This window comes from Hippocampus bargibanti, linkage group LG14 (genome assembly GCF_051943395.1).
Source record: "Hippocampus bargibanti isolate YZ-2025 linkage group LG14, ASM5194339v1, whole genome shotgun sequence".
Lineage (NCBI taxonomy): Eukaryota > Metazoa > Chordata > Actinopteri > Syngnathiformes > Syngnathidae > Hippocampus > Hippocampus bargibanti.
In genome coordinates, this window is record NC_142747.1 from 539,903 (window position 1) to 557,958 (window position 18,056).

The 18,056-nt window shown below is 44.6% G+C and overlaps 1 protein-coding gene across 3 annotated transcripts in view; it reads right to left on the reverse strand.

Moving 5' to 3' along the window:
• Positions 1–18,056, reverse strand: part of LOC148887954 (protein furry homolog) — a 56,615-nt gene that overhangs the window by 32,255 nt on the left and 6,304 nt on the right. For all 3 annotated transcript variants that reach the window (XM_089013227.1, XM_089013228.1, XM_089013226.1), the window contains 21 exons: positions 14,383–14,582; positions 11,469–11,522; positions 9,325–9,464; positions 9,166–9,256; positions 7,632–7,711; positions 7,471–7,551; positions 6,723–6,891; positions 6,454–6,546; positions 6,239–6,337; positions 6,010–6,111; positions 5,823–5,926; positions 5,207–5,315; positions 4,379–4,465; positions 4,125–4,296; positions 3,717–3,849; positions 3,423–3,530; positions 2,229–2,484; positions 1,887–2,060; positions 1,727–1,813; positions 1,304–1,563; positions 605–797 (listed from right to left, as the gene is read on the reverse strand). In XM_089013227.1, coding sequence (XP_088869353.1) covers positions 605–797; positions 1,304–1,563; positions 1,727–1,813; positions 1,887–2,060; positions 2,229–2,484; positions 3,423–3,530; positions 3,717–3,849; positions 4,125–4,296; positions 4,379–4,465; positions 5,207–5,315; positions 5,823–5,926; positions 6,010–6,111; positions 6,239–6,337; positions 6,454–6,546; positions 6,723–6,891; positions 7,471–7,551; positions 7,632–7,711; positions 9,166–9,256; positions 9,325–9,464; positions 11,469–11,522; positions 14,383–14,582 — 2,792 coding nt within the window. The remainder of the gene's footprint in view (positions 1–604; positions 798–1,303; positions 1,564–1,726; positions 1,814–1,886; positions 2,061–2,228; positions 2,485–3,422; positions 3,531–3,716; positions 3,850–4,124; positions 4,297–4,378; positions 4,466–5,206; positions 5,316–5,822; positions 5,927–6,009; positions 6,112–6,238; positions 6,338–6,453; positions 6,547–6,722; positions 6,892–7,470; positions 7,552–7,631; positions 7,712–9,165; positions 9,257–9,324; positions 9,465–11,468; positions 11,523–14,382; positions 14,583–18,056) is intronic.

Sequence of the window (18,056 nt, forward strand, 5' to 3'; positions counted from 1 at the left end):
CAAAATGCTTTTAAAATGTTGTCACTTGCTCTAAAATTAATATTGACACGGAGGATGCGAGTCGCAGAATGAGTCATGTGTGACAAAATGCTACTTTTGTGTGTGTATGAGTCTGAGATGAAACAAGAGAGGATTAGTGGATTATTATTAGTATTATTATTATTTATTTGCTATCTTTTAGCTATCTCGCTGGCTAGCTAGCTAGCTATTCGCTATCTATCTACATGTATTAGCTAGCTAGCTATTTATTAGCTATCTAGCCAGCTTTCTATCTATGTGAGTTATTTCGGGGGCCAGTGAATGCTGGCGCGTGTGGCTGCCGCTGCTCACCCACTGCAAAATTTATCCTGTGACTGTAAAGTGACCTTGAGAGTTGAAAGATGCTTAGAAATGAAATGTATTATTATTATTATTATTATTATTATTATTATTATTATTGTTGTTGTTGTCGTTGTTCTTGTCGTTATTGTTGTTGTTGTTCTAGTTATTATTATTATTATTGTTCTTGTTGTTATTATTATTATTATTATAAGTTAAAATCACAGTCATTGCATGAACACAACTTAATCTCGCCACATTCGAGCTGTCAATTCACATCTCTGACCCTGTTGTTGCAGCCGGCAGTGCTGTTGGGCGTGGCCGCAGCGATGTCGGGTAAGGATGCTCTCGGGTGGCCGCCGCTCATGATGCTGGGCTTGGCCACCCCGAAGCAAAGGATCAAATAGTTCCTCCACAGAGATGCGTAATTGTCGGCGCTGCATGAGGTGCTGCTGGTCTTCTTTGGATTCACCGGGTGACTGGAAATTCACAGTTAATTAAAACACTGAGTGTGACATCAAATAAAGTACTGGATGTTGTATGTTGAACAGGAAGTTCAAGTATCGTGTTTTGTATTGGGGGGGGGGGGGGTTGTATAAAGACAAATAGCACTGTATTATATACAACCAGCAGAAAACTGCTACACGTATTTAATGTCTTTCTGTTAATAAAAAGATGTTCAATTGCTGCTTATCAAAACACTTTAAAAAGATGTCACGTAAAATATTTCAATGTATGAATCAAACATAATTGTAAGAATTCAAGGTTGACAAATAGCACACCATATATTCAAAATGACAATTTGTCACACATTTGTGGAATTAAAAATAAATAAATAATGCATTTTCAACAAACAAAAATACCTTGGAAAACTAGCATCTTTATTTGTTTTTATTCTCTTCATTTTGTTACATTTGTATGTATGCATATGTTGTTGTTAGATATCGTCTATGCCCGTGTAAATAGTCGATTGATTAACTCTTACTTAGGGTCGACCAAGGGCATGATCGTCTGCAACCGAGCGAAGGCGTAGGGCCACGCGTAGCCGAGGGCGGCGGGGCAATGCTTGGGCAGGAAGTCCTGTTCCAGCAGGCTGTACATGCACAGCGCCCATGGGTCTTTCACAGACCGCGCCAAGATCCAAACGTGCGACGGGCTGCGGATGTCGTAGTGGCTGTGGCCCAGTCGGGCGTTCCACTCGGCAAGCCACTGGAGGTCCATGTGGGGGCGGGTGGCCGCGCCGTCCTGGAAAATGGCACATTTGAGTGTAGCTCGGCATACAACGCCATCATGGTAAAAACACTGACTTTCGTGTGAAATTAAGTGACAAACGATACAAGTGTTATGGCCCTCTCACTTCTCAGTGGCTCATTTGAGGTTTTGCTATAAGGTTTGGATGCCAACTTACTGTGTCAGAGACGGCCACGCTGGCAAAGCTGTCAACGATCACAGGGCTGAGCTTGTCCATGACCTCGATCATGGGTTTATCGTCATCCTGCACGAGACAACGCGAGACACTGAATTCAGGATCGCAGGGCGTTCCGTCACCCTGCCGCCTGGGATCTTACCTCCGACTGGCCGACAGTGGCAAAGAGGTTGCGGATCTCCTTGAGGACGGTGACGGCCAGCCTTCGAGTGCTGATCTGGCAGGAACAGAGCAGCACGAGGGCCAGCCCCTCCAAGGCATGCAAGACGGCGCCGTGGGGGCCCCGCTCGGCGACCGTCTTCACACTGGAGTTCGTCTGCAATAGTTTACAGATGACAAAAAAAGATTCATAGATGGAAACATCCATTCACAGTTCCAACGATTTCAACGGAATTGTGGTGAAAATCAACCAAGTTGAGTCCCTTAGTGTCAAGCGAGTCAAGTTCTTTCTTGGGTTGAGCAAATGATACAAGTCTTCAAGTACCTCGGCAGTGTGTATTCTCGCCATGTGGGAGCTCTTCCCAGCCGCCGATGCCGTCAGTTTCCACTGGGTGAGAAGCTGGAGCAGTTGCTTGAGCGAGGCGTCTAACAGCCCCCGGTGGGTGTCGTGGACCTCACGCAGCACAAAGCCGGCGAACCCGAATAACACGTCTTCCCGCCAGTCTATGAAGTCCACCAGCAGACTTTGCAAAGAGTTCTGAGCGATGAGTCGCAGTTCGACGTCCATGTGCACTGTCAATCTAGTGAACAAAGAGGTGTACTGTTCACCATCAGTCCCAGGAGGTGTCATCCTTGACAGCACACTATCTTTCCATTCCATTATAAATAATTTAACCCGATCTGCGTACTTCCACCTACTCAATATCAATCGTCTTCGCCCGTCTCTCACTCCTCACACCACTGTTATCCTCGTTCATAGTCTTGTCACCCCACGGATTGACTATTGCAATTCACTTCTCCTTGGTGTCCCTCAGAAACATCTCCACAAACTTCTACTCGTCCAGAACTCTTCAGCTCGGATCATCACCAGAACCTCATCCTTTCACCACATCACCCCCGTCCTTCAAGAGTTCCACTGGCTCCCGGTCAAAATTAGAATCAACTTTAAAATTCTTGGTTATACATTTAAAGCTATCCATAACCTTACTCCCCCATACCTATCTGACCTTCTTCAAATTTCTATTCCCTATCGTTCCCTCAGATCCTCTTCCTCCCTCGACCTCTGTGTGAACCCCCCTGCCCATCTCAGCACGATGGGGGACAGAGCTTTCAGCTGCACTGCCCCCAAACTCTGGAACTCACTTCCTCCCAACATTGGTAACATGGATTCTCTTCCCACCTTTAAATCCCATCTCAAAAGCCACACATTTAAAATGGCATTTTCTGTGTAGTTCTATCTCGTGTTTCTATTTATAATTGTATTTTATTCATTATTGTATTTATGCTTGTCTGTGACTGTAAAGTGTCCTTGAGAGCGTTGAAAGGCGCTTGAGATAAAATGTATTATTTTTATTATCTTATGAATTTACTTTTGAAGTAAAAGTAGTACAGTGAGTGACAGAAATATGACATTGTACACATGACTGCTAGAAAAAAAAACGCTTAAAAATGGTACAGCTCAAACGTACCTCTCTAGTGCTTTGTGTAAGACTCTACCATATATTGTTCAGCATCTCACCGGGAGAGCAGGTCGACGAGCTCCATCTTTGACATCCCGTCGGGCATCATGCGAGGAATGGCTGCCACACACGTCCTGAATAAGTCAATCTTGGGCTTCCTTTCACCCCTGTCACACATTATGTGTACAATTAAACATGCACATTTTTTCAAATAGAAATCTTAGGCTCAGATACAAATTATGGAAAAAAAAAAACGGGCCACAAGAGTGAATTTAATTTTGGGTTCAAATTGTGACATATAGGAGTTTGGTAGAAAGAGCAAATTGCGCATTGTTTTGTCATCTTGTGCATACGTGATCATTTCCTCGGGGTCTTTGTTCAACATCTGAGCGTTGGTCATCATCATGCAGCGTCCCACCTCCTTGTCCAGGTGTCTCAGGATGTTGTCAAACGCCTTACGCAGATGATGGTAATACTGGGACATCCCTGGAAGGGAGGAAATACAGCGGAAGAGTGATTTCGCAATGGAACTCAGCCCATGACCATACACAAAAGTTCAGCATTCAACTGAAAAGAAATGCCAACAATCTGTTCCTGAAAATAAGACGCAAACATAATTTGTAAAGGAGGAAAACAGGCCTGGAATGTATTTTGCCATAAAAAGACACATCTGGTATAGTAAAACATATGACAAGAACGGTTTTTCCACCATCTTGATAGTTTAGGGGAATACATGTTGTCCACTGTGTAACTCCCGTTACCGATGACTTTAGCCTCCTCGTCCGTTAGCGTCTTGCTCAGGTACGTCTTCTTTACTCGCAGCGTGTTCCCCGAGGGTAAAGTGCAGCCACTATTGGGCATCGGCGGCTCGCCGTCCTTCTGCTGAAGTTTGTCCGCCACCACCAGGAAAGCTCTCAGACCGATATTCATTCTCTACACAGACATGACATTTGCTCGATAGTCAGGATGAATGCAGTTTTTCGCGATGCTCATTCCCAGTGTGTTGGATTAATACCTCCGGATTAAGACTGAAGGCTTTTGCCGGTTTCCCCACACACAGGAGGTCGAAAATAATGTCTTTCATCGCAAAATCAAGTCTTTCCTGCCATGAAATAAGAGAAAAAAATATTGCGATACCAGGAGAGCAATAGCAGTGTCTGAAATAAAATCTGCCCGGACGCCCGGGGCGTGCAATTTTTATGTCGGGGATACAATTTACAAAACGTGTCCGCCCAGGTGGCCAACAGTTTTTTTTCAACAACCAAAAAATATCTAATCAAACATTTGCTTTATTCCGATTTCGAAATCTTCATTGGGTTTGGAAAATTCGGAATTTCGGTTCGTTTGGCAATTTGCATTCTCGGAGGCCAATCAGAAGCCTGCATTTGTGCTTCTAGACTTTCCCGAGCGTCATAGCTGCAGAAGAAAGAGTCAAAAGAAGCTTACAAAATTTATGACGCCACAAAACGTTAAAAACATAGTGGAAAAAGAAGTTGACGTGGCTTGTAGCAGACGGCGCAACGCAAACATTGCATTGTGCAACATGTCCAACAGTGTATGGACAAACGACAACTGGAGCAAAATTCATCAACAAGGGATATTTACTATCAATTAATCAAGGGAGCACTTGTGGTAGGTACATCAATTACTTAATTTTCAAGTGTTGTTCTGTTATATATTCAGATTATCAATCGTTAATACTTTGCAACAACACTTTTTTTTTGTGTTTCAAGTTGTGAAAAATGGGGCAGGCGACTTTTCAGAGTTTTCTGCCCTGGTGTGCGCTAACTTTTTGACATGAGTTTCAGACACTGGCAATCGGAAGAGGCATCTTTGTGCTCACCTGCGCAATAAACTGGATGATTTTGACAAAGATGTTGAGAGGCATGTCTTTTGGCACCACACTGCGGGAGCCTTTTGGGAAAAGTGTCGTTAGAATACCGTTGAGGCGACTGTGGACCAAATACAAGAAGAAAGAGCATAGTTTGTCAGTCAATATACGTATATTGGTCCATGTATCCAACTTTATGTTGAGCCCCCCCCCCCATCCTGTATTATCAGCGATTTCTTTTCCAGCGTCATCGACCACATGATGAAAAGGTTTCTTCAGCCGTCATCTGTACTTCTTTGAAGGTGTCGGACATTTCGCTTCTTATACAAAAAACGTCAGCAAACTAAAGTCTGCCAAGACTCTGCTATGATAGGTCCCTGCTCTCAGGTTGGGGGGAGCAGAGGACTCCACTGATTGTTCCTATTGTTCTGACTAACGACTGGCCTGATTGCCCCACTTCCTCTGGTATCACCTCATAAGTATTGCTAATCATATGTTTCCTAAGCAGGCTGTTGTACGAACGATCCAAATTGAAACTCACCCCACCATATCTACCACATGAATGAATCAGCTCAGTGTGCACTGTCTCGACTTGATGTTGGGTAGTGTGCATATTGTGTGTGCCCACCTTTGCGTTGCAATGTTACTCTCGCACTTGATGCGGATCACGTAGACCCACAGTAGGCGGTACAGAGACTCCAACGCCACGCGAGCCAACTTAGGGTCTCGACTCTGCAACGCAATCACACCCCGAATGGGAGAATGACACTGTGGCATTCTGCTCACGTCCTGGGAACAGTCTACCATCACATTACCTTTAGATTTGAGAGACAGTTGTTGAGGAAGATGTGCCATTTGTTGAGGAAGAACTGCTTCTGGCTGACGCACAGCAGGCAAGTCACGAGCGGGTAAAACGCCTATCGTGGGCACAAATGAAATCATCAAGACTGTTGTCTGGTTTTTTTGAACAGACAAAGATTTGGCGGAACAAGTCTATGACAAAAGGAACACGAAATTCAGGATGTTTTGCTGCTGTTCACTTACCAGCGAATGCTTCTTTCTGGCTGACAGATCGAGGGTTGTGTCATACAAGTTGTCCACAAAGTTCCTCAGACAGGGAACGTTCACCTCATTCTTAACCGCCTGCGACAAGGATGGTTGCATAACCACATGGTTTGTTTGTTTGTTTTCCCCAAGGGAGAATCCCCGTTTGATAAACTTGACATTATCTGTATGGATAAAGTGCCAAAGTATCTTACTGCAGCAACAGGAATCAAAATTTCAACAAAGAGCCCAGCCAAGGCATGCTTAATGTCTTTGTCCTTAACCTCCAGGAAGTATTGGGCGCATTCCTGCAAAGAACACATTTACACGGAAGGTAAACAGATTTTATCTTTGTTTTTTCAAACCGAGCCCTGTCCTGTGTGAAAAGTCCTCTCGGACATTTTTGCATGACTATTTACAGTTTGCATTTTTTTCCCCAATTTGACTTTCTTCTTCTCAACTGCTTTAGAAATGTTTCGATTACCTGCATGAACTGAAATGAAGCCTCAAAATCCTCAACAGGATACATTTTAATTCGAAAGAACTTGACTCCCATGATGAGGCTGATGGTACTCTGGACTGCGTATGGACTCTGCTCTTTCTGCCTGAGCTCCTTCAGCTCCGTCATGAACTTCTTCTTCACGGCAGGAAACCTGAGGACAATCGACACAACCACACGTCTGGTGTGAGACCATCCCCAGTTAGAGAAATCAGCACTTCCTGGGCATCATAGAAGCATGGCACCATTCCAGGGAAACGCAAGATTCTATTTCAAGAAGCATGCCTCCTCAAACTATCACCCGCGGCCCCCTCCTTCTCCTCCAAACTGCACTGGAAAAAATGAGATCCTGATCCCTCTCAAATTAAGCCAGAGATGGGACTCTTTGGGCAAACTATTTATAGTTGCTAATTCAACCCAAGGGTTCTGAAGAGTAGCACTCCCGGTCAGAAAACTCGGCATCTCGTCTTGGTGCCGCGTAAACTGTTTGAAACAACATTTCAGTCGTGGCCGCGTAGGGTTAAGAAAACGGTCTTGAGCGCCTCAACCCTGCTTCTATTTTAAGATCTTTGTTCCGCAACAACAGCGACCGCTGGACACACATCCATTTCCAGCCCTAGTTTGGTGCGACGGGTTGAAATGTCCAAAATGAGGGGTCTGAAAATGCTGGAGGCACCGCAGCACGGCGAGAAAAGTCGACAAAAGTGAATACCAGAAGAGCGCACGTACTCACTTGGACTGAGCCAGTATACCAATGACCTCAGCGTAAAGGTCTGCCGCAGTGTGCATGTTGCCAGTGTTCAGACCGTGATATCTGTCAGAGAAAGAAAGAAAAAGGGGGTGACGCAAAAGTGGCCGAGAAACGTTCATGGAAAAGTCAAAGCAAGTCTTTACCCTTCTTTGTATCGAAAGTGCTGAAAGGCTGAATGGATGAGCTCGTCGACCAAGCTGTCGGGCACGGGATGCAGTGGCATCTGGAGAGTAATCGGGAGAATAAAATTGAAAAGGCATGCTCGCTAAACGAAGCCTGTTTATCTTTGTAAAAGTAAACTGGAGTGGATTCTAGGCCCAGCTTAATTAATTAGCTTTTGTAGAATTGTTGACATTTCTTTACTCAACTCAACCATGTTTATGGAGCACTATAAAACAACAATCGCAAAAACATTATGAAACATATATGTTCGGGGATGAGAATGACAAATGTGAAAAAAAAAGGTCTGTGGGGCCCCCAGTGGGATGCAAGGGTTTTATCAATTTAATAAACACAAAAACATTCATTTCATCACTGAAATCCAACTGTATTTGTGAAAATAAAGTCCCTTGTTTGGTGGTGGGCAAAATTGTTATGTCAGTTTCATTTCGTTTCAAATATTGCATTTGTTCATTATAAAGTTTATGTAAGAGTTTCACCATTTTCCACAATTCTGAATGAATTTTCCTTCTTCAATATGTATACATCATTATATTGTAGATTTAGACATAATATAGTATCATAGGATCTTCTTCTTTTCCTTTGGGCTTTTCCCTTCAAGGGGTCGCCACAGCCAATCAGTGTCTTCCATCTTCAGCTAAGCTTTGACGTCGGATGCCCTTCCTGACACAACCCTCTGTATTTATCCGGGCTTGGGACCGGCACAAGAAGACTTATGTCTCTTTGTGGCTACAGAACAAGCAACTCACAACAGCTGCAGCTGTAACAATGCACTTCACATCATAGTCAACACAAAGCAAAATAATAAACATAACATAAAAACATGGACAGTTGTCCAAAATTAACAACTTTCCCCATGTACTACATGATGTTTGAGTACAAGACAAACACTTTCTTACATGAAGCAGGTCTAAATGACAGAGGAGAGGATATATATACAGTAAAGACTCGTTATATCAATATTCTCGGGAGTCGGAAAAAATATCGATATAACCGGGATTATCGATATATCCGACCCTGCGCGCATGTAATTTTCTCCTTGCGGTCATAGAAATATTATCGTAATAAGCGGTACTATTGATATAACCGATATCGATATAACGAGACTTTACTGTACATATATATGTATGTATTTGTGTGTGTGTGGGTGTGGTTTACCTTATAACCTTAAGTATTTGTAATGCGTACTGTTACTCAACCATTTCTATTTCAGTCTAATATCATATTTCACCCTTCTATCTCGTAGCCGATAGGCCCCTTTTGAAATGATGTCATTCCCGCCCTCTGTATGAATAACATCTCGGGTGGGGGAGAGCAGAAGCTTCTACCTCAATGGCCTGCTTACTTCTACCTCACAATGTCTCTCCTGTCCGAGATCAAAATAATCTTTCTGTTCATCACCTTGATTCCTGACGATTTTACTACCATCTTCTAAGACCGTGAAGAGCCATGAACCAGAGAAAACGACTCAAGAAACTGACATGGAGAAGAAGTCACCTGCTTCAGCACTTCGATGAGCGCAAGGGAAAAGATGAAGTCGATTGCCAAATCCCTCCTTTCAAGTAAATAATCCCTCTGTTGCTCATCACTGTAAGAGACAAAGGGCGCAACATCTGAGCGTATCAATCGGAGTGTTTGGCCATGTGTGGATCTCACCTTTTGGACTTGGTGTTGGCTGTAGGCCGGTCCTCGTGCAGCTCCTCCTCCAGGCCGATTTGCCGTTTGTACCAGTCAAAGAGCGTGCGCAAGATGGACGGCAGACAATACTCGGCCAAGGAGCTCATAGTGCTCATTAACTGCAACACCAAGATGCGGACGCACGTTAGTGATTGCAATCAACGTGCGCCTAGCTGACTTTAATGGACGACAAAATCGCAGCAGAAGGACTCCATAAATGACATCGAAGGAGGCACTGGTCAGACAAAAATTATTTGACGTCTGTGTAAGATCTCAGTCGTACATTTGCTGGTAGTTTTGGCCCGATATATATCTATATATCCCTACCGTACAGACGTGGCGGTGCCAGACTCTGCTACGATAGGCGCCTGCCCTCAGGTTGGGGGGAGCAGAGGACTATTCCTTGAGGCTACACTGATTACTTCTATTGTCCTGCCTGATTATGGGGTCTACGGCTGGCCGGATTGCCCCATTTGCCCTGGTATCACCTCATCAACATAACTAAGCCTATGTTACCTAAGAAGTCTGTTTATTTAGTGAAGGGTTTTGTTGTTTTATGAAAATACATAGCTTCTTTTACTCCCCTTTCAAACCATCGATATCCTTTTGCTAAGATTTTAACCTCATTGTCGTCAAATGAGTGGTTACTTACTTTAGGTGCATATGTCCTGCAGATTGAAGCCCACTGCGATGTTGATCGTCTTTTTTGAGAATGTGTTTAGTCTCCCCAATGTATTGCTCTGTACAATTGTAATTTGTAATCAGGCCAGTCGTAGACCCCATAATCAGGCAGGACAATAGAAGTAATCAGTGTAGCCTCAGGGAATAGTCCTCTGCTCCCCTAACCTGAGAGCAGGGACCTATCGTAGCAGAGTCTGGCACCGCCACGTCTGGACAGTCGGGAAAGAAGTACAGATGACGGCTGAAGAAACCTCATGGAAAAAGCCATTGGAGCGAACCTTTACAAGATGGCGTCAGCTGTAAGCTAAATTTTTCACACAGTCAACTAACACACATTTGAATGAGCGGTTGAGTGTCTTGGTTTCAAGTGAAGGGCCAGGTTGTCGCGGCTAAGAAGGGAGTCAAGGTGCCCGTACGTAAAATGCCTGCAACAACTGTAGGAGGGTGGCGGTGAGGGAAAGGAAGGAACGGGTGCGTTCAGAGCACAGAGGAAGGGTGGAGAGTCTGCTGGGAGGAGGGCGCGGGCAGACAAGCGGAGCCTTCATTGAGCGCGAGGCCTGGAGAAGAATTCGGGCTCTGTGCGCAGGCACAAATGCGACGCTGTGGGCCGGCGTGAAAGGAGGCTCTCTGCGCAGACACGCCGACACACCTCGGACTAGCGCCAAGGCTCAAGGTAAACATGCCTTGCCCTCCTGTGGCTCACAAACATTTTTCTTTGGGATGGGGGCCTTTTTCAGGCATCATCCCAAATGCAGTTGGCACTCTTAAACGATGCACCCGAGACCTTCCTCTTTGCAGGGATGAGAATGACAAATAAGAAAAAAAGTCTGACAAAAAAGGCAGCAGAAAGCAAGCGTGCAAGCTAATGAGCAGTGTGCAGGCCAGCTAGCAGTAACCTTGCGTAACACTGCTCATTAGCTTGCAGGCTTGCTTTCTGCTGCCTCTGACAGTAGTTTATTGATGCTAACGTTAGCATGAGGCTTGTCATAGTGCCACTGACATTCGACTGTTTCATCGATGCTATTGTTTCCTTGCAAATTAGAATGTATCAAATTAGAACGCGTTCTCTCCACAAAGGCAAATCAACTTGATTTATTTTTTTTACTCGTCCGCTTATTCAAAAGGGGGCGTTTACCTGCTTCGACATCAACGGCACCTAAATCAAGATCATCCAATCAAAATGGCGCTTTCCGCCAACCGGCGTCAGTATCATCCAATGGAAATTGCGCTCTCCGCCAACACAAGCCGAAACAGGAACAGTGAAAAAGTGAGAATACATATTTCGTTTTATTCGGTCTAAAAAAGTTGGAAATCCGCAGGTCGGCGGACAATCCTCCTCCCTGTCCTTGTCATTAAAAAGAAGATTTTCCGTGGTAAATCCCGGATAAAGGAATGGACGAAATGATGAGAAACCAATATTCAAGTATTGAAGCCATGCTCACTTGGTCAAACTGAAGATCTTCGCCCCTCTGAAGAGATTTTGACAAGGGCTTTTCCTGCAAAGCAAAAAAAAGAAAGTTATTCTCTCAAACGGGAGAGTACATATCAGCCATTCCACTTTTATGAGCTGATTGTGCGTGCCGAAAGTGGCATCGATCAGGATGGCAGCACTCTGAAAGCTGTGTCATTAGCGGCTCCTCGTGTGATGAATGTCCACCATCATGTCATGCGACTTTCACGAGGGATTCATGCCGCTCAATATCTTTAACACCACTCACATCTGTACGTCCTCTTTATTAATTAATGGAGGATGGATTCAGAAGAAAAATTGCTCTTTAATCACTTTGTCAACAAGCCCCATATTTGCATGGAACATGATATTTCAATATGACAATGTACATGTGACCGCATTGTTGCTGTGCATGGTATATGTATGGCATATTATTTATTTATGTATTCAATTTTTTTTTCCAAGATGGCGCCCGAGTAAGGAGCCGTCGGCAAGTGCTCTCACGAGCTTTGTTTTATTTGTTGTTTTTCTGTTGCTTTGTGTTTTCTTTTGTCACTTTGTGTTGTCGTGTGGAACGGATATGGTTTTTTTTCTCAGCATTTTTGGCCATGACATTCATCAAGGAGGAGACTCTTCTGAGCGGTTGCGCCGTCTCGGCAGGACAAATATGCCAGCACTGTTTTTGATTGGAAGGAATGTCGGTGCCATTCGACTGCCATCGCTGGACACCACAGGGGCCATTGTGCTTTTTTGCGTCTGTAATGGGCAGCATTTTCAAAGTCTCGCTTTGTTCAGCGGGAAGGTTGGTGCTGTTGGACAATGTGCGGCTGGATGGATGAACGCCATGAAGAGATCGTGATGAGAAGGAGCAGCGATGCGTATGTGGAACTGTCGCGGCTTGGAATTAAAGCGGATTTATGTGGGACAGGAGATGTGAGACAATCTCCTTTTGTCAACGGATGCTACAGCTTTGTGTTGGCTTTGAAAACTTTTACCAGATGTGCACATTTCATCATGACGTCTGATTCACTGGTGAAAAGGAGGCTTTCATCCTCTCCTCTGTCATTTAGCCCTGCTTCATGTGAAAGTGTTTGTCTTGTACTCAAACATCATGTAGTACATGGGGAAAGTTGTTAAGATTGCACAACTGTCCATGTTTTTATGTTATGTTTATTATTTTGCTGTGTGTTGACAATGATGTGAAGTGCATTGTTACAGCTGCAGCTGTTGTGAAAGCTCTCCCCGTCATGGCACCCCCTGTTGGGCTGCCTCTGCAGCAGCTCCTAACACTTCCCAAATCCCTTTCCATTCTACTACAGTAAAGTCTCGTTATATCGATATCGGATATATCGATAGTCCCGGTTATATCGATACTATTTCTATGCACGCACGGAGAAAATTACATGCGCGCAGGGTCGGATATATCGATAGTGCCGGTTATATCGATATTTCTTCGGACTCCCTTGAATATCGATATAACGAGACTTTACTGTATATATATATATATATATATATATATATATATATATATATATATATATATATATATATATCTCAACTATATAATATATATAAAGCGTCAACGTCGGCCTCCTCAACGTCCGCTTGCTTATGGGAAAGGGGTGTCTTATCCAAGACATTCTAATTGACCGTAAGCTTGACTTTTTTTGTATAAATGAGACTTGTCAAATGGCGGGAGACTTCTCCGAGCTCAATGACGCGACTCCGCCAGACTTTGTTTACATTTCTAAGCCCCGCCTCTCAGGCCGCGGAGGTGGTCTCGCGATAATTTACCGCAAGAACTGGAAAATCACTCCAGGAAACCCTATCTTTTGAATGCCTTGCATGTAAAATTTCTGGACCCTCACCCACCATCATAGCCACTGTATAATAATAATAATAACACATTTCATTTATAAGTATACTGTGCACCAAAACCACATTGTGACTTTCTAAAAGAATTCTCTGATGTCCTCACACACCTCTCCACCCTGTCACCTAATGTAATTATTCTCGGGGACTTCAACATCCACATGGACAATTCCACTCTTCCCCTCACTAAAGACTTCACCTCCTCACTTGACAGCTTTGGTCTGCATCAATTCTCGGACTTCCCCACCCACATAAAATACCACACCCTGGACCTCATTTGCATGTCTGGCCTTATCCCAAAGAATTGCACGGCTAATGAACTTCCTATAACAGACCATTTCCTGGTTTCGTTCAATGTTTCCATCACCCTCTCTCTCCCCAAACCCCCCCGTGTCATCACATATCGCAACATCAAGGACATCATATATATATATATATATATCCTTACTGTCCAGACGTGACTCTCTGCTATGATAGGTCCCTGCTCTCAGGTTGGGGGGAGCAGAGGACTATTCCCTGAGGCTACACTGATTACTTCTATTGTCCTGCCTGATTATGGGGTATACGACTGGCCTGATTGCCCCATTTGCTCTGGTATCACCTCATCAGCATAACTAAGCCTATGTTGCCTAACAAGCCAAATTGTACCTCACCCCGCCATGGCAATTTATTGAAGGGTTTTGCCGTTGAAAATAGCTTCTTTTACTGCCTTTTCAAGAAACCTTCTCATCGATGGACCACTCCTGTACGACTGAGAGCTTACACAGATGTACTATTTTGTGCATTTGTTTTATTTGTATGATGCATAGAATACTTTGTTTTTATCTTTTTACCCCCCCCCCCCCCCCGCCCCAACCCTTTCAATTTTGCTGCTGTAGATTGCAAATTTCCACATTGTGGGACTATTATAGGCTTTTTGAATCTGATGCTTTTTTTAACCTGTTGTTATGCTAACATTTTCCGCATTTTTTTTTCTGATCCTGTATTTTTATTTTTATTTGGTCTCATATTTTGGAAACAGTCTGCTGACTTACCAGTGGCTCCGCCATGATGACGCGGATCTTGTTCTCCGACACAGTGGTGAAGGCGGCGAAGAGGCTCTTCAGGACGTACTCACCCGGCTTGCTCTCTGGGTCCACGCTGATGGGCATGGCGAGCGACGGGCCCTTCTCCCCCTGAGGGCTGCAGAGCGGAGGGAGGGGCGGCTTATTGTCGCCATTTCCCACGGGCGAGGCTGCGGGGACAACACATGAAGAATGAAGAAAGTGTTTGAAGATGCGGTGACATTCGCCACATTTTGAACATTCAATTTCGTGATTCTTTTGCACACCACTAGAGGGAGTCTGCATCATGCGAGCACACTTTGATAATCGCCAACTGCAGTCGACAAAACTTTGCAGTTTAGTGATTGTTTCAATAACTGAACACTCAGACGTGTTCACCCAATTTAAAAATTGGGGGTAAAACTGGCGTTTTGGGTGAATTTTTTTTCAAGTGGCATAGATGAGTCAGTCGATTAATTCATGGCAAAAAACAATAATCATTGATCGAGAATAAGAAGTTATCATATTTAAAAGTTATATGCTTAGTCAACATGTGTGACTCGAATACACAATTGAAGCACAGACAGCCTGGGGTCAATCAGGTCAACAGACACAGCAAGTTAAACTGTCATCTTCATCGAGGAGAGTCTTGGACAGAATTTAGGACTTGGGATGCTCCTTTATCACAGAAGCAATTTACGACTTAAACGTCCTTCACAGCCAGGATACAAATTTATCAATTCATGGAAGAGACAATGTTTTATTGCTTACAGCTGTTGGGGCTCAGAACGTTCCAGGGGCGTGGTATTCTAATCAAGAAAACTATGTGTTACTAATGCATCACTTCAATTTGCATACAGTCTCAATAAATAGCTTGGCAGAGGGCTGCAGAATTCAGACGTCTGTCATGAATGGCTACGTCTCCTGCCGGCAGTAAAACACAGTCTTTCTGGGTTCGAGTGTTGTCCACAGTGTCCAATCGAACATGTCTGATACTCATATATGCAAATAACTAATGAGACTTCGGTGCACCACAAAGGAGGTTTTGCCCAAACATGGGATGAGCACGCCTGACAGATGCTGACTAAAGGGCAACGACTTTCGCTTTGATACAAGACAAGGAAGGAAAGGAAAAGCTTTTTAGGCAGCAGCAGCTGTTTTCATTTCATTTCAGTGACCTGTGAGGGCAGCCAAAGATCTCACTGATCCGACCAACCGCATCGTGTCATGATGACAAACCCCGTCTTTGATTAAGTCCCAGAAAAAGTAAGCTTCTTATCACTAAATGTCAGAAAACTGCTCAATTGTCACCAAAATGTCAACATACATATAGGTGGCGAATGATCTCCGTTCTCCGACATATGAAGCGATGTTCAGCTATTTTACGTTGTTTTAAAATGCCCAGATTTTAAAACAATGTTTTAAATTGAGATGAATGTGTGGGCCATAAACACGCATGCAATCTTGCAACTCTACTGCAGTGTAAATGTGGCTGAGTTTTCCGGGTCTTCCCGTGACACATGCGTGCCATCGAGCTTTTCAAAGAATGATCAGCATGCACGACCTCTCTCAGCACCTCCCGAGGCCCCTGATGAAGCTGATGACGCCGGCTTTACTCCAGCACATGGCTGTTGGGTCCATGGCGGGGAAGCCAGATGCCCTCTCGGGGGTCGAACCCCCCCTTCCCAAATTCTAATGGAAACGCGCCAATATCCAAATCCCGTGTGTCAGCTGGCCGCGTCCTCCCAGGGAATACTTTCCATGGTGGGTGTGCGGAAACAAGGGCAGACTAGACGAAAGACCACACAACGCACGTCTGTCTCAGTCCTTCCCTGAGGTCTGTGTTTGGCTTCCCCCTCTTGCCTTGTGACCAGCCTGCGCCGCCTTCCGGGAGTGAAGGTCAAGTGGGAATTTTTAGCCCGGGCAAAGAGTGGCGATGCTACGAGGACATACCTCGGTGGCTATAATTAGCCCCACCATGAGCATTGCGACATGTGTGGGCACTCGACTGACATGACGGTCACACCATCAGATCGGGGGGCTGGCAGAGACATGACATCAGCGAAACCATGATGAAAACGAAATGAGGGCGGTAGACTCCCCTGAGGACCGCACAACAAAGCCAACACGTAGCGACCCGTCAGACGTAATCTATAAAAACTTCATTTAGGTTGCAATATCGGGACCACAGAAAGGCATCAATGGATTTGTGGTATTCTGACATTTTATGAATAAAAAATAAACTGGGAAGTGCAAAAGGTGCAAACAACATCCCAACAAAGTGGGACGTAAGACTGCAGCGCATCGTGAGGACAGCTGAGAAGATCATCGGTGCCCCCCCCCCCCCCCTTCAGGACATTTACAACACCCGCCTCACCCGCAGAGCCATCAGGATCTCTGGCGATCCCACCCACCCCTCCCACAGCCTCTTCAGTCTGCTGCCATCGGGTAGGAGACTGCGGAGTCTCCGAGCCAAGACCAGCAGGCTCAAGGTCAGTTTCTGCCACCAGGCAGTCCGGAGACTCAACTCCCTCCCAGCTCTGCCCCCCCTGCTCCTTCCTACTGCCACACTCACCGAATTCTGAGTACACGCTACACGCTGTACTATCAACCTGAACTCTATTCTTTTTCTTCAAGAACTCACTTCAACCTTTTTTTGTTTTTGCATTGCTACACTAACTACCTCACTTGACAGACGTCACTACCTCACTTTACATTCAGAAATTACATGTATTGTCTGTTGTCAATTGTATGTCTTTTTTATCGACATTTTAAGTGCTTTGCACGCTGGGTCCGAGAGGACAGTAATTTCATCAGTGCTGTATGTCATGAATATTAGCATATTTGACAATAAAACTGACTGTGACTTTGATTTTAGCAGCATCTCTTTATGGATTTTGTTCAATTTCAAGTGTGCCACTGCAGATCAAAACACTTTTGTTCGGGAAATCCACAATCCAAACACATTGTAAACATTGTTTTATTATTCTTTTTCGTTTCATTCTTCCACGTCACATCCAGCGATGTTAATGAATGCTCTCCCAACAGCATAGCGGCGCTCTCTCACTCTCACCACCACTGCGAACGCCGGATGCTCCCCCGCGCCATCTTGGGTGGGGGCAGCAGGCCTCGTTTTGTCCATTTAAACCATCATTCTGCCTCATTCCTCGTTCTTGCCAGATTTTTCATCCCAATGCGATTGTCCTTTAATCGCAACATTTTGGAACTAATCACTTTCTTCCCATTTCTTTTGTTTCCAGTTGCCCATTTGGACATCAAAAGCTAATTGAGCCTGACTCAATCGCATGAGGTGTTTTTCCCTCATCATGCTGAGACGGGCAGGGTGAAGTGGAGGGAGGAAGAGGATCTGAGGGACTGAGAGGGAATAGAAATTTGAAGAAGGTCAGATAGGTAAGGTGGGCCAAGGTTATGGATAGCTTTAAATGTATAAAGAACATTTTTAAAGTTGATTCCTCTCCGTCTCCTGCCTGGCAGTTCAAGGCTCAACATCCTCTCCCGATATAGTCGCTCTCTCTCTCCCTGGACATGTCCAAACCATCTCAGTCTGACTTTCTCTCCAAAGCCTCTCATATGAGTTGGCCCTCTGATATAGTCATTCCTGATCCTATCCTATGCAGAATCAATCATCAATACTGCAAATTGAA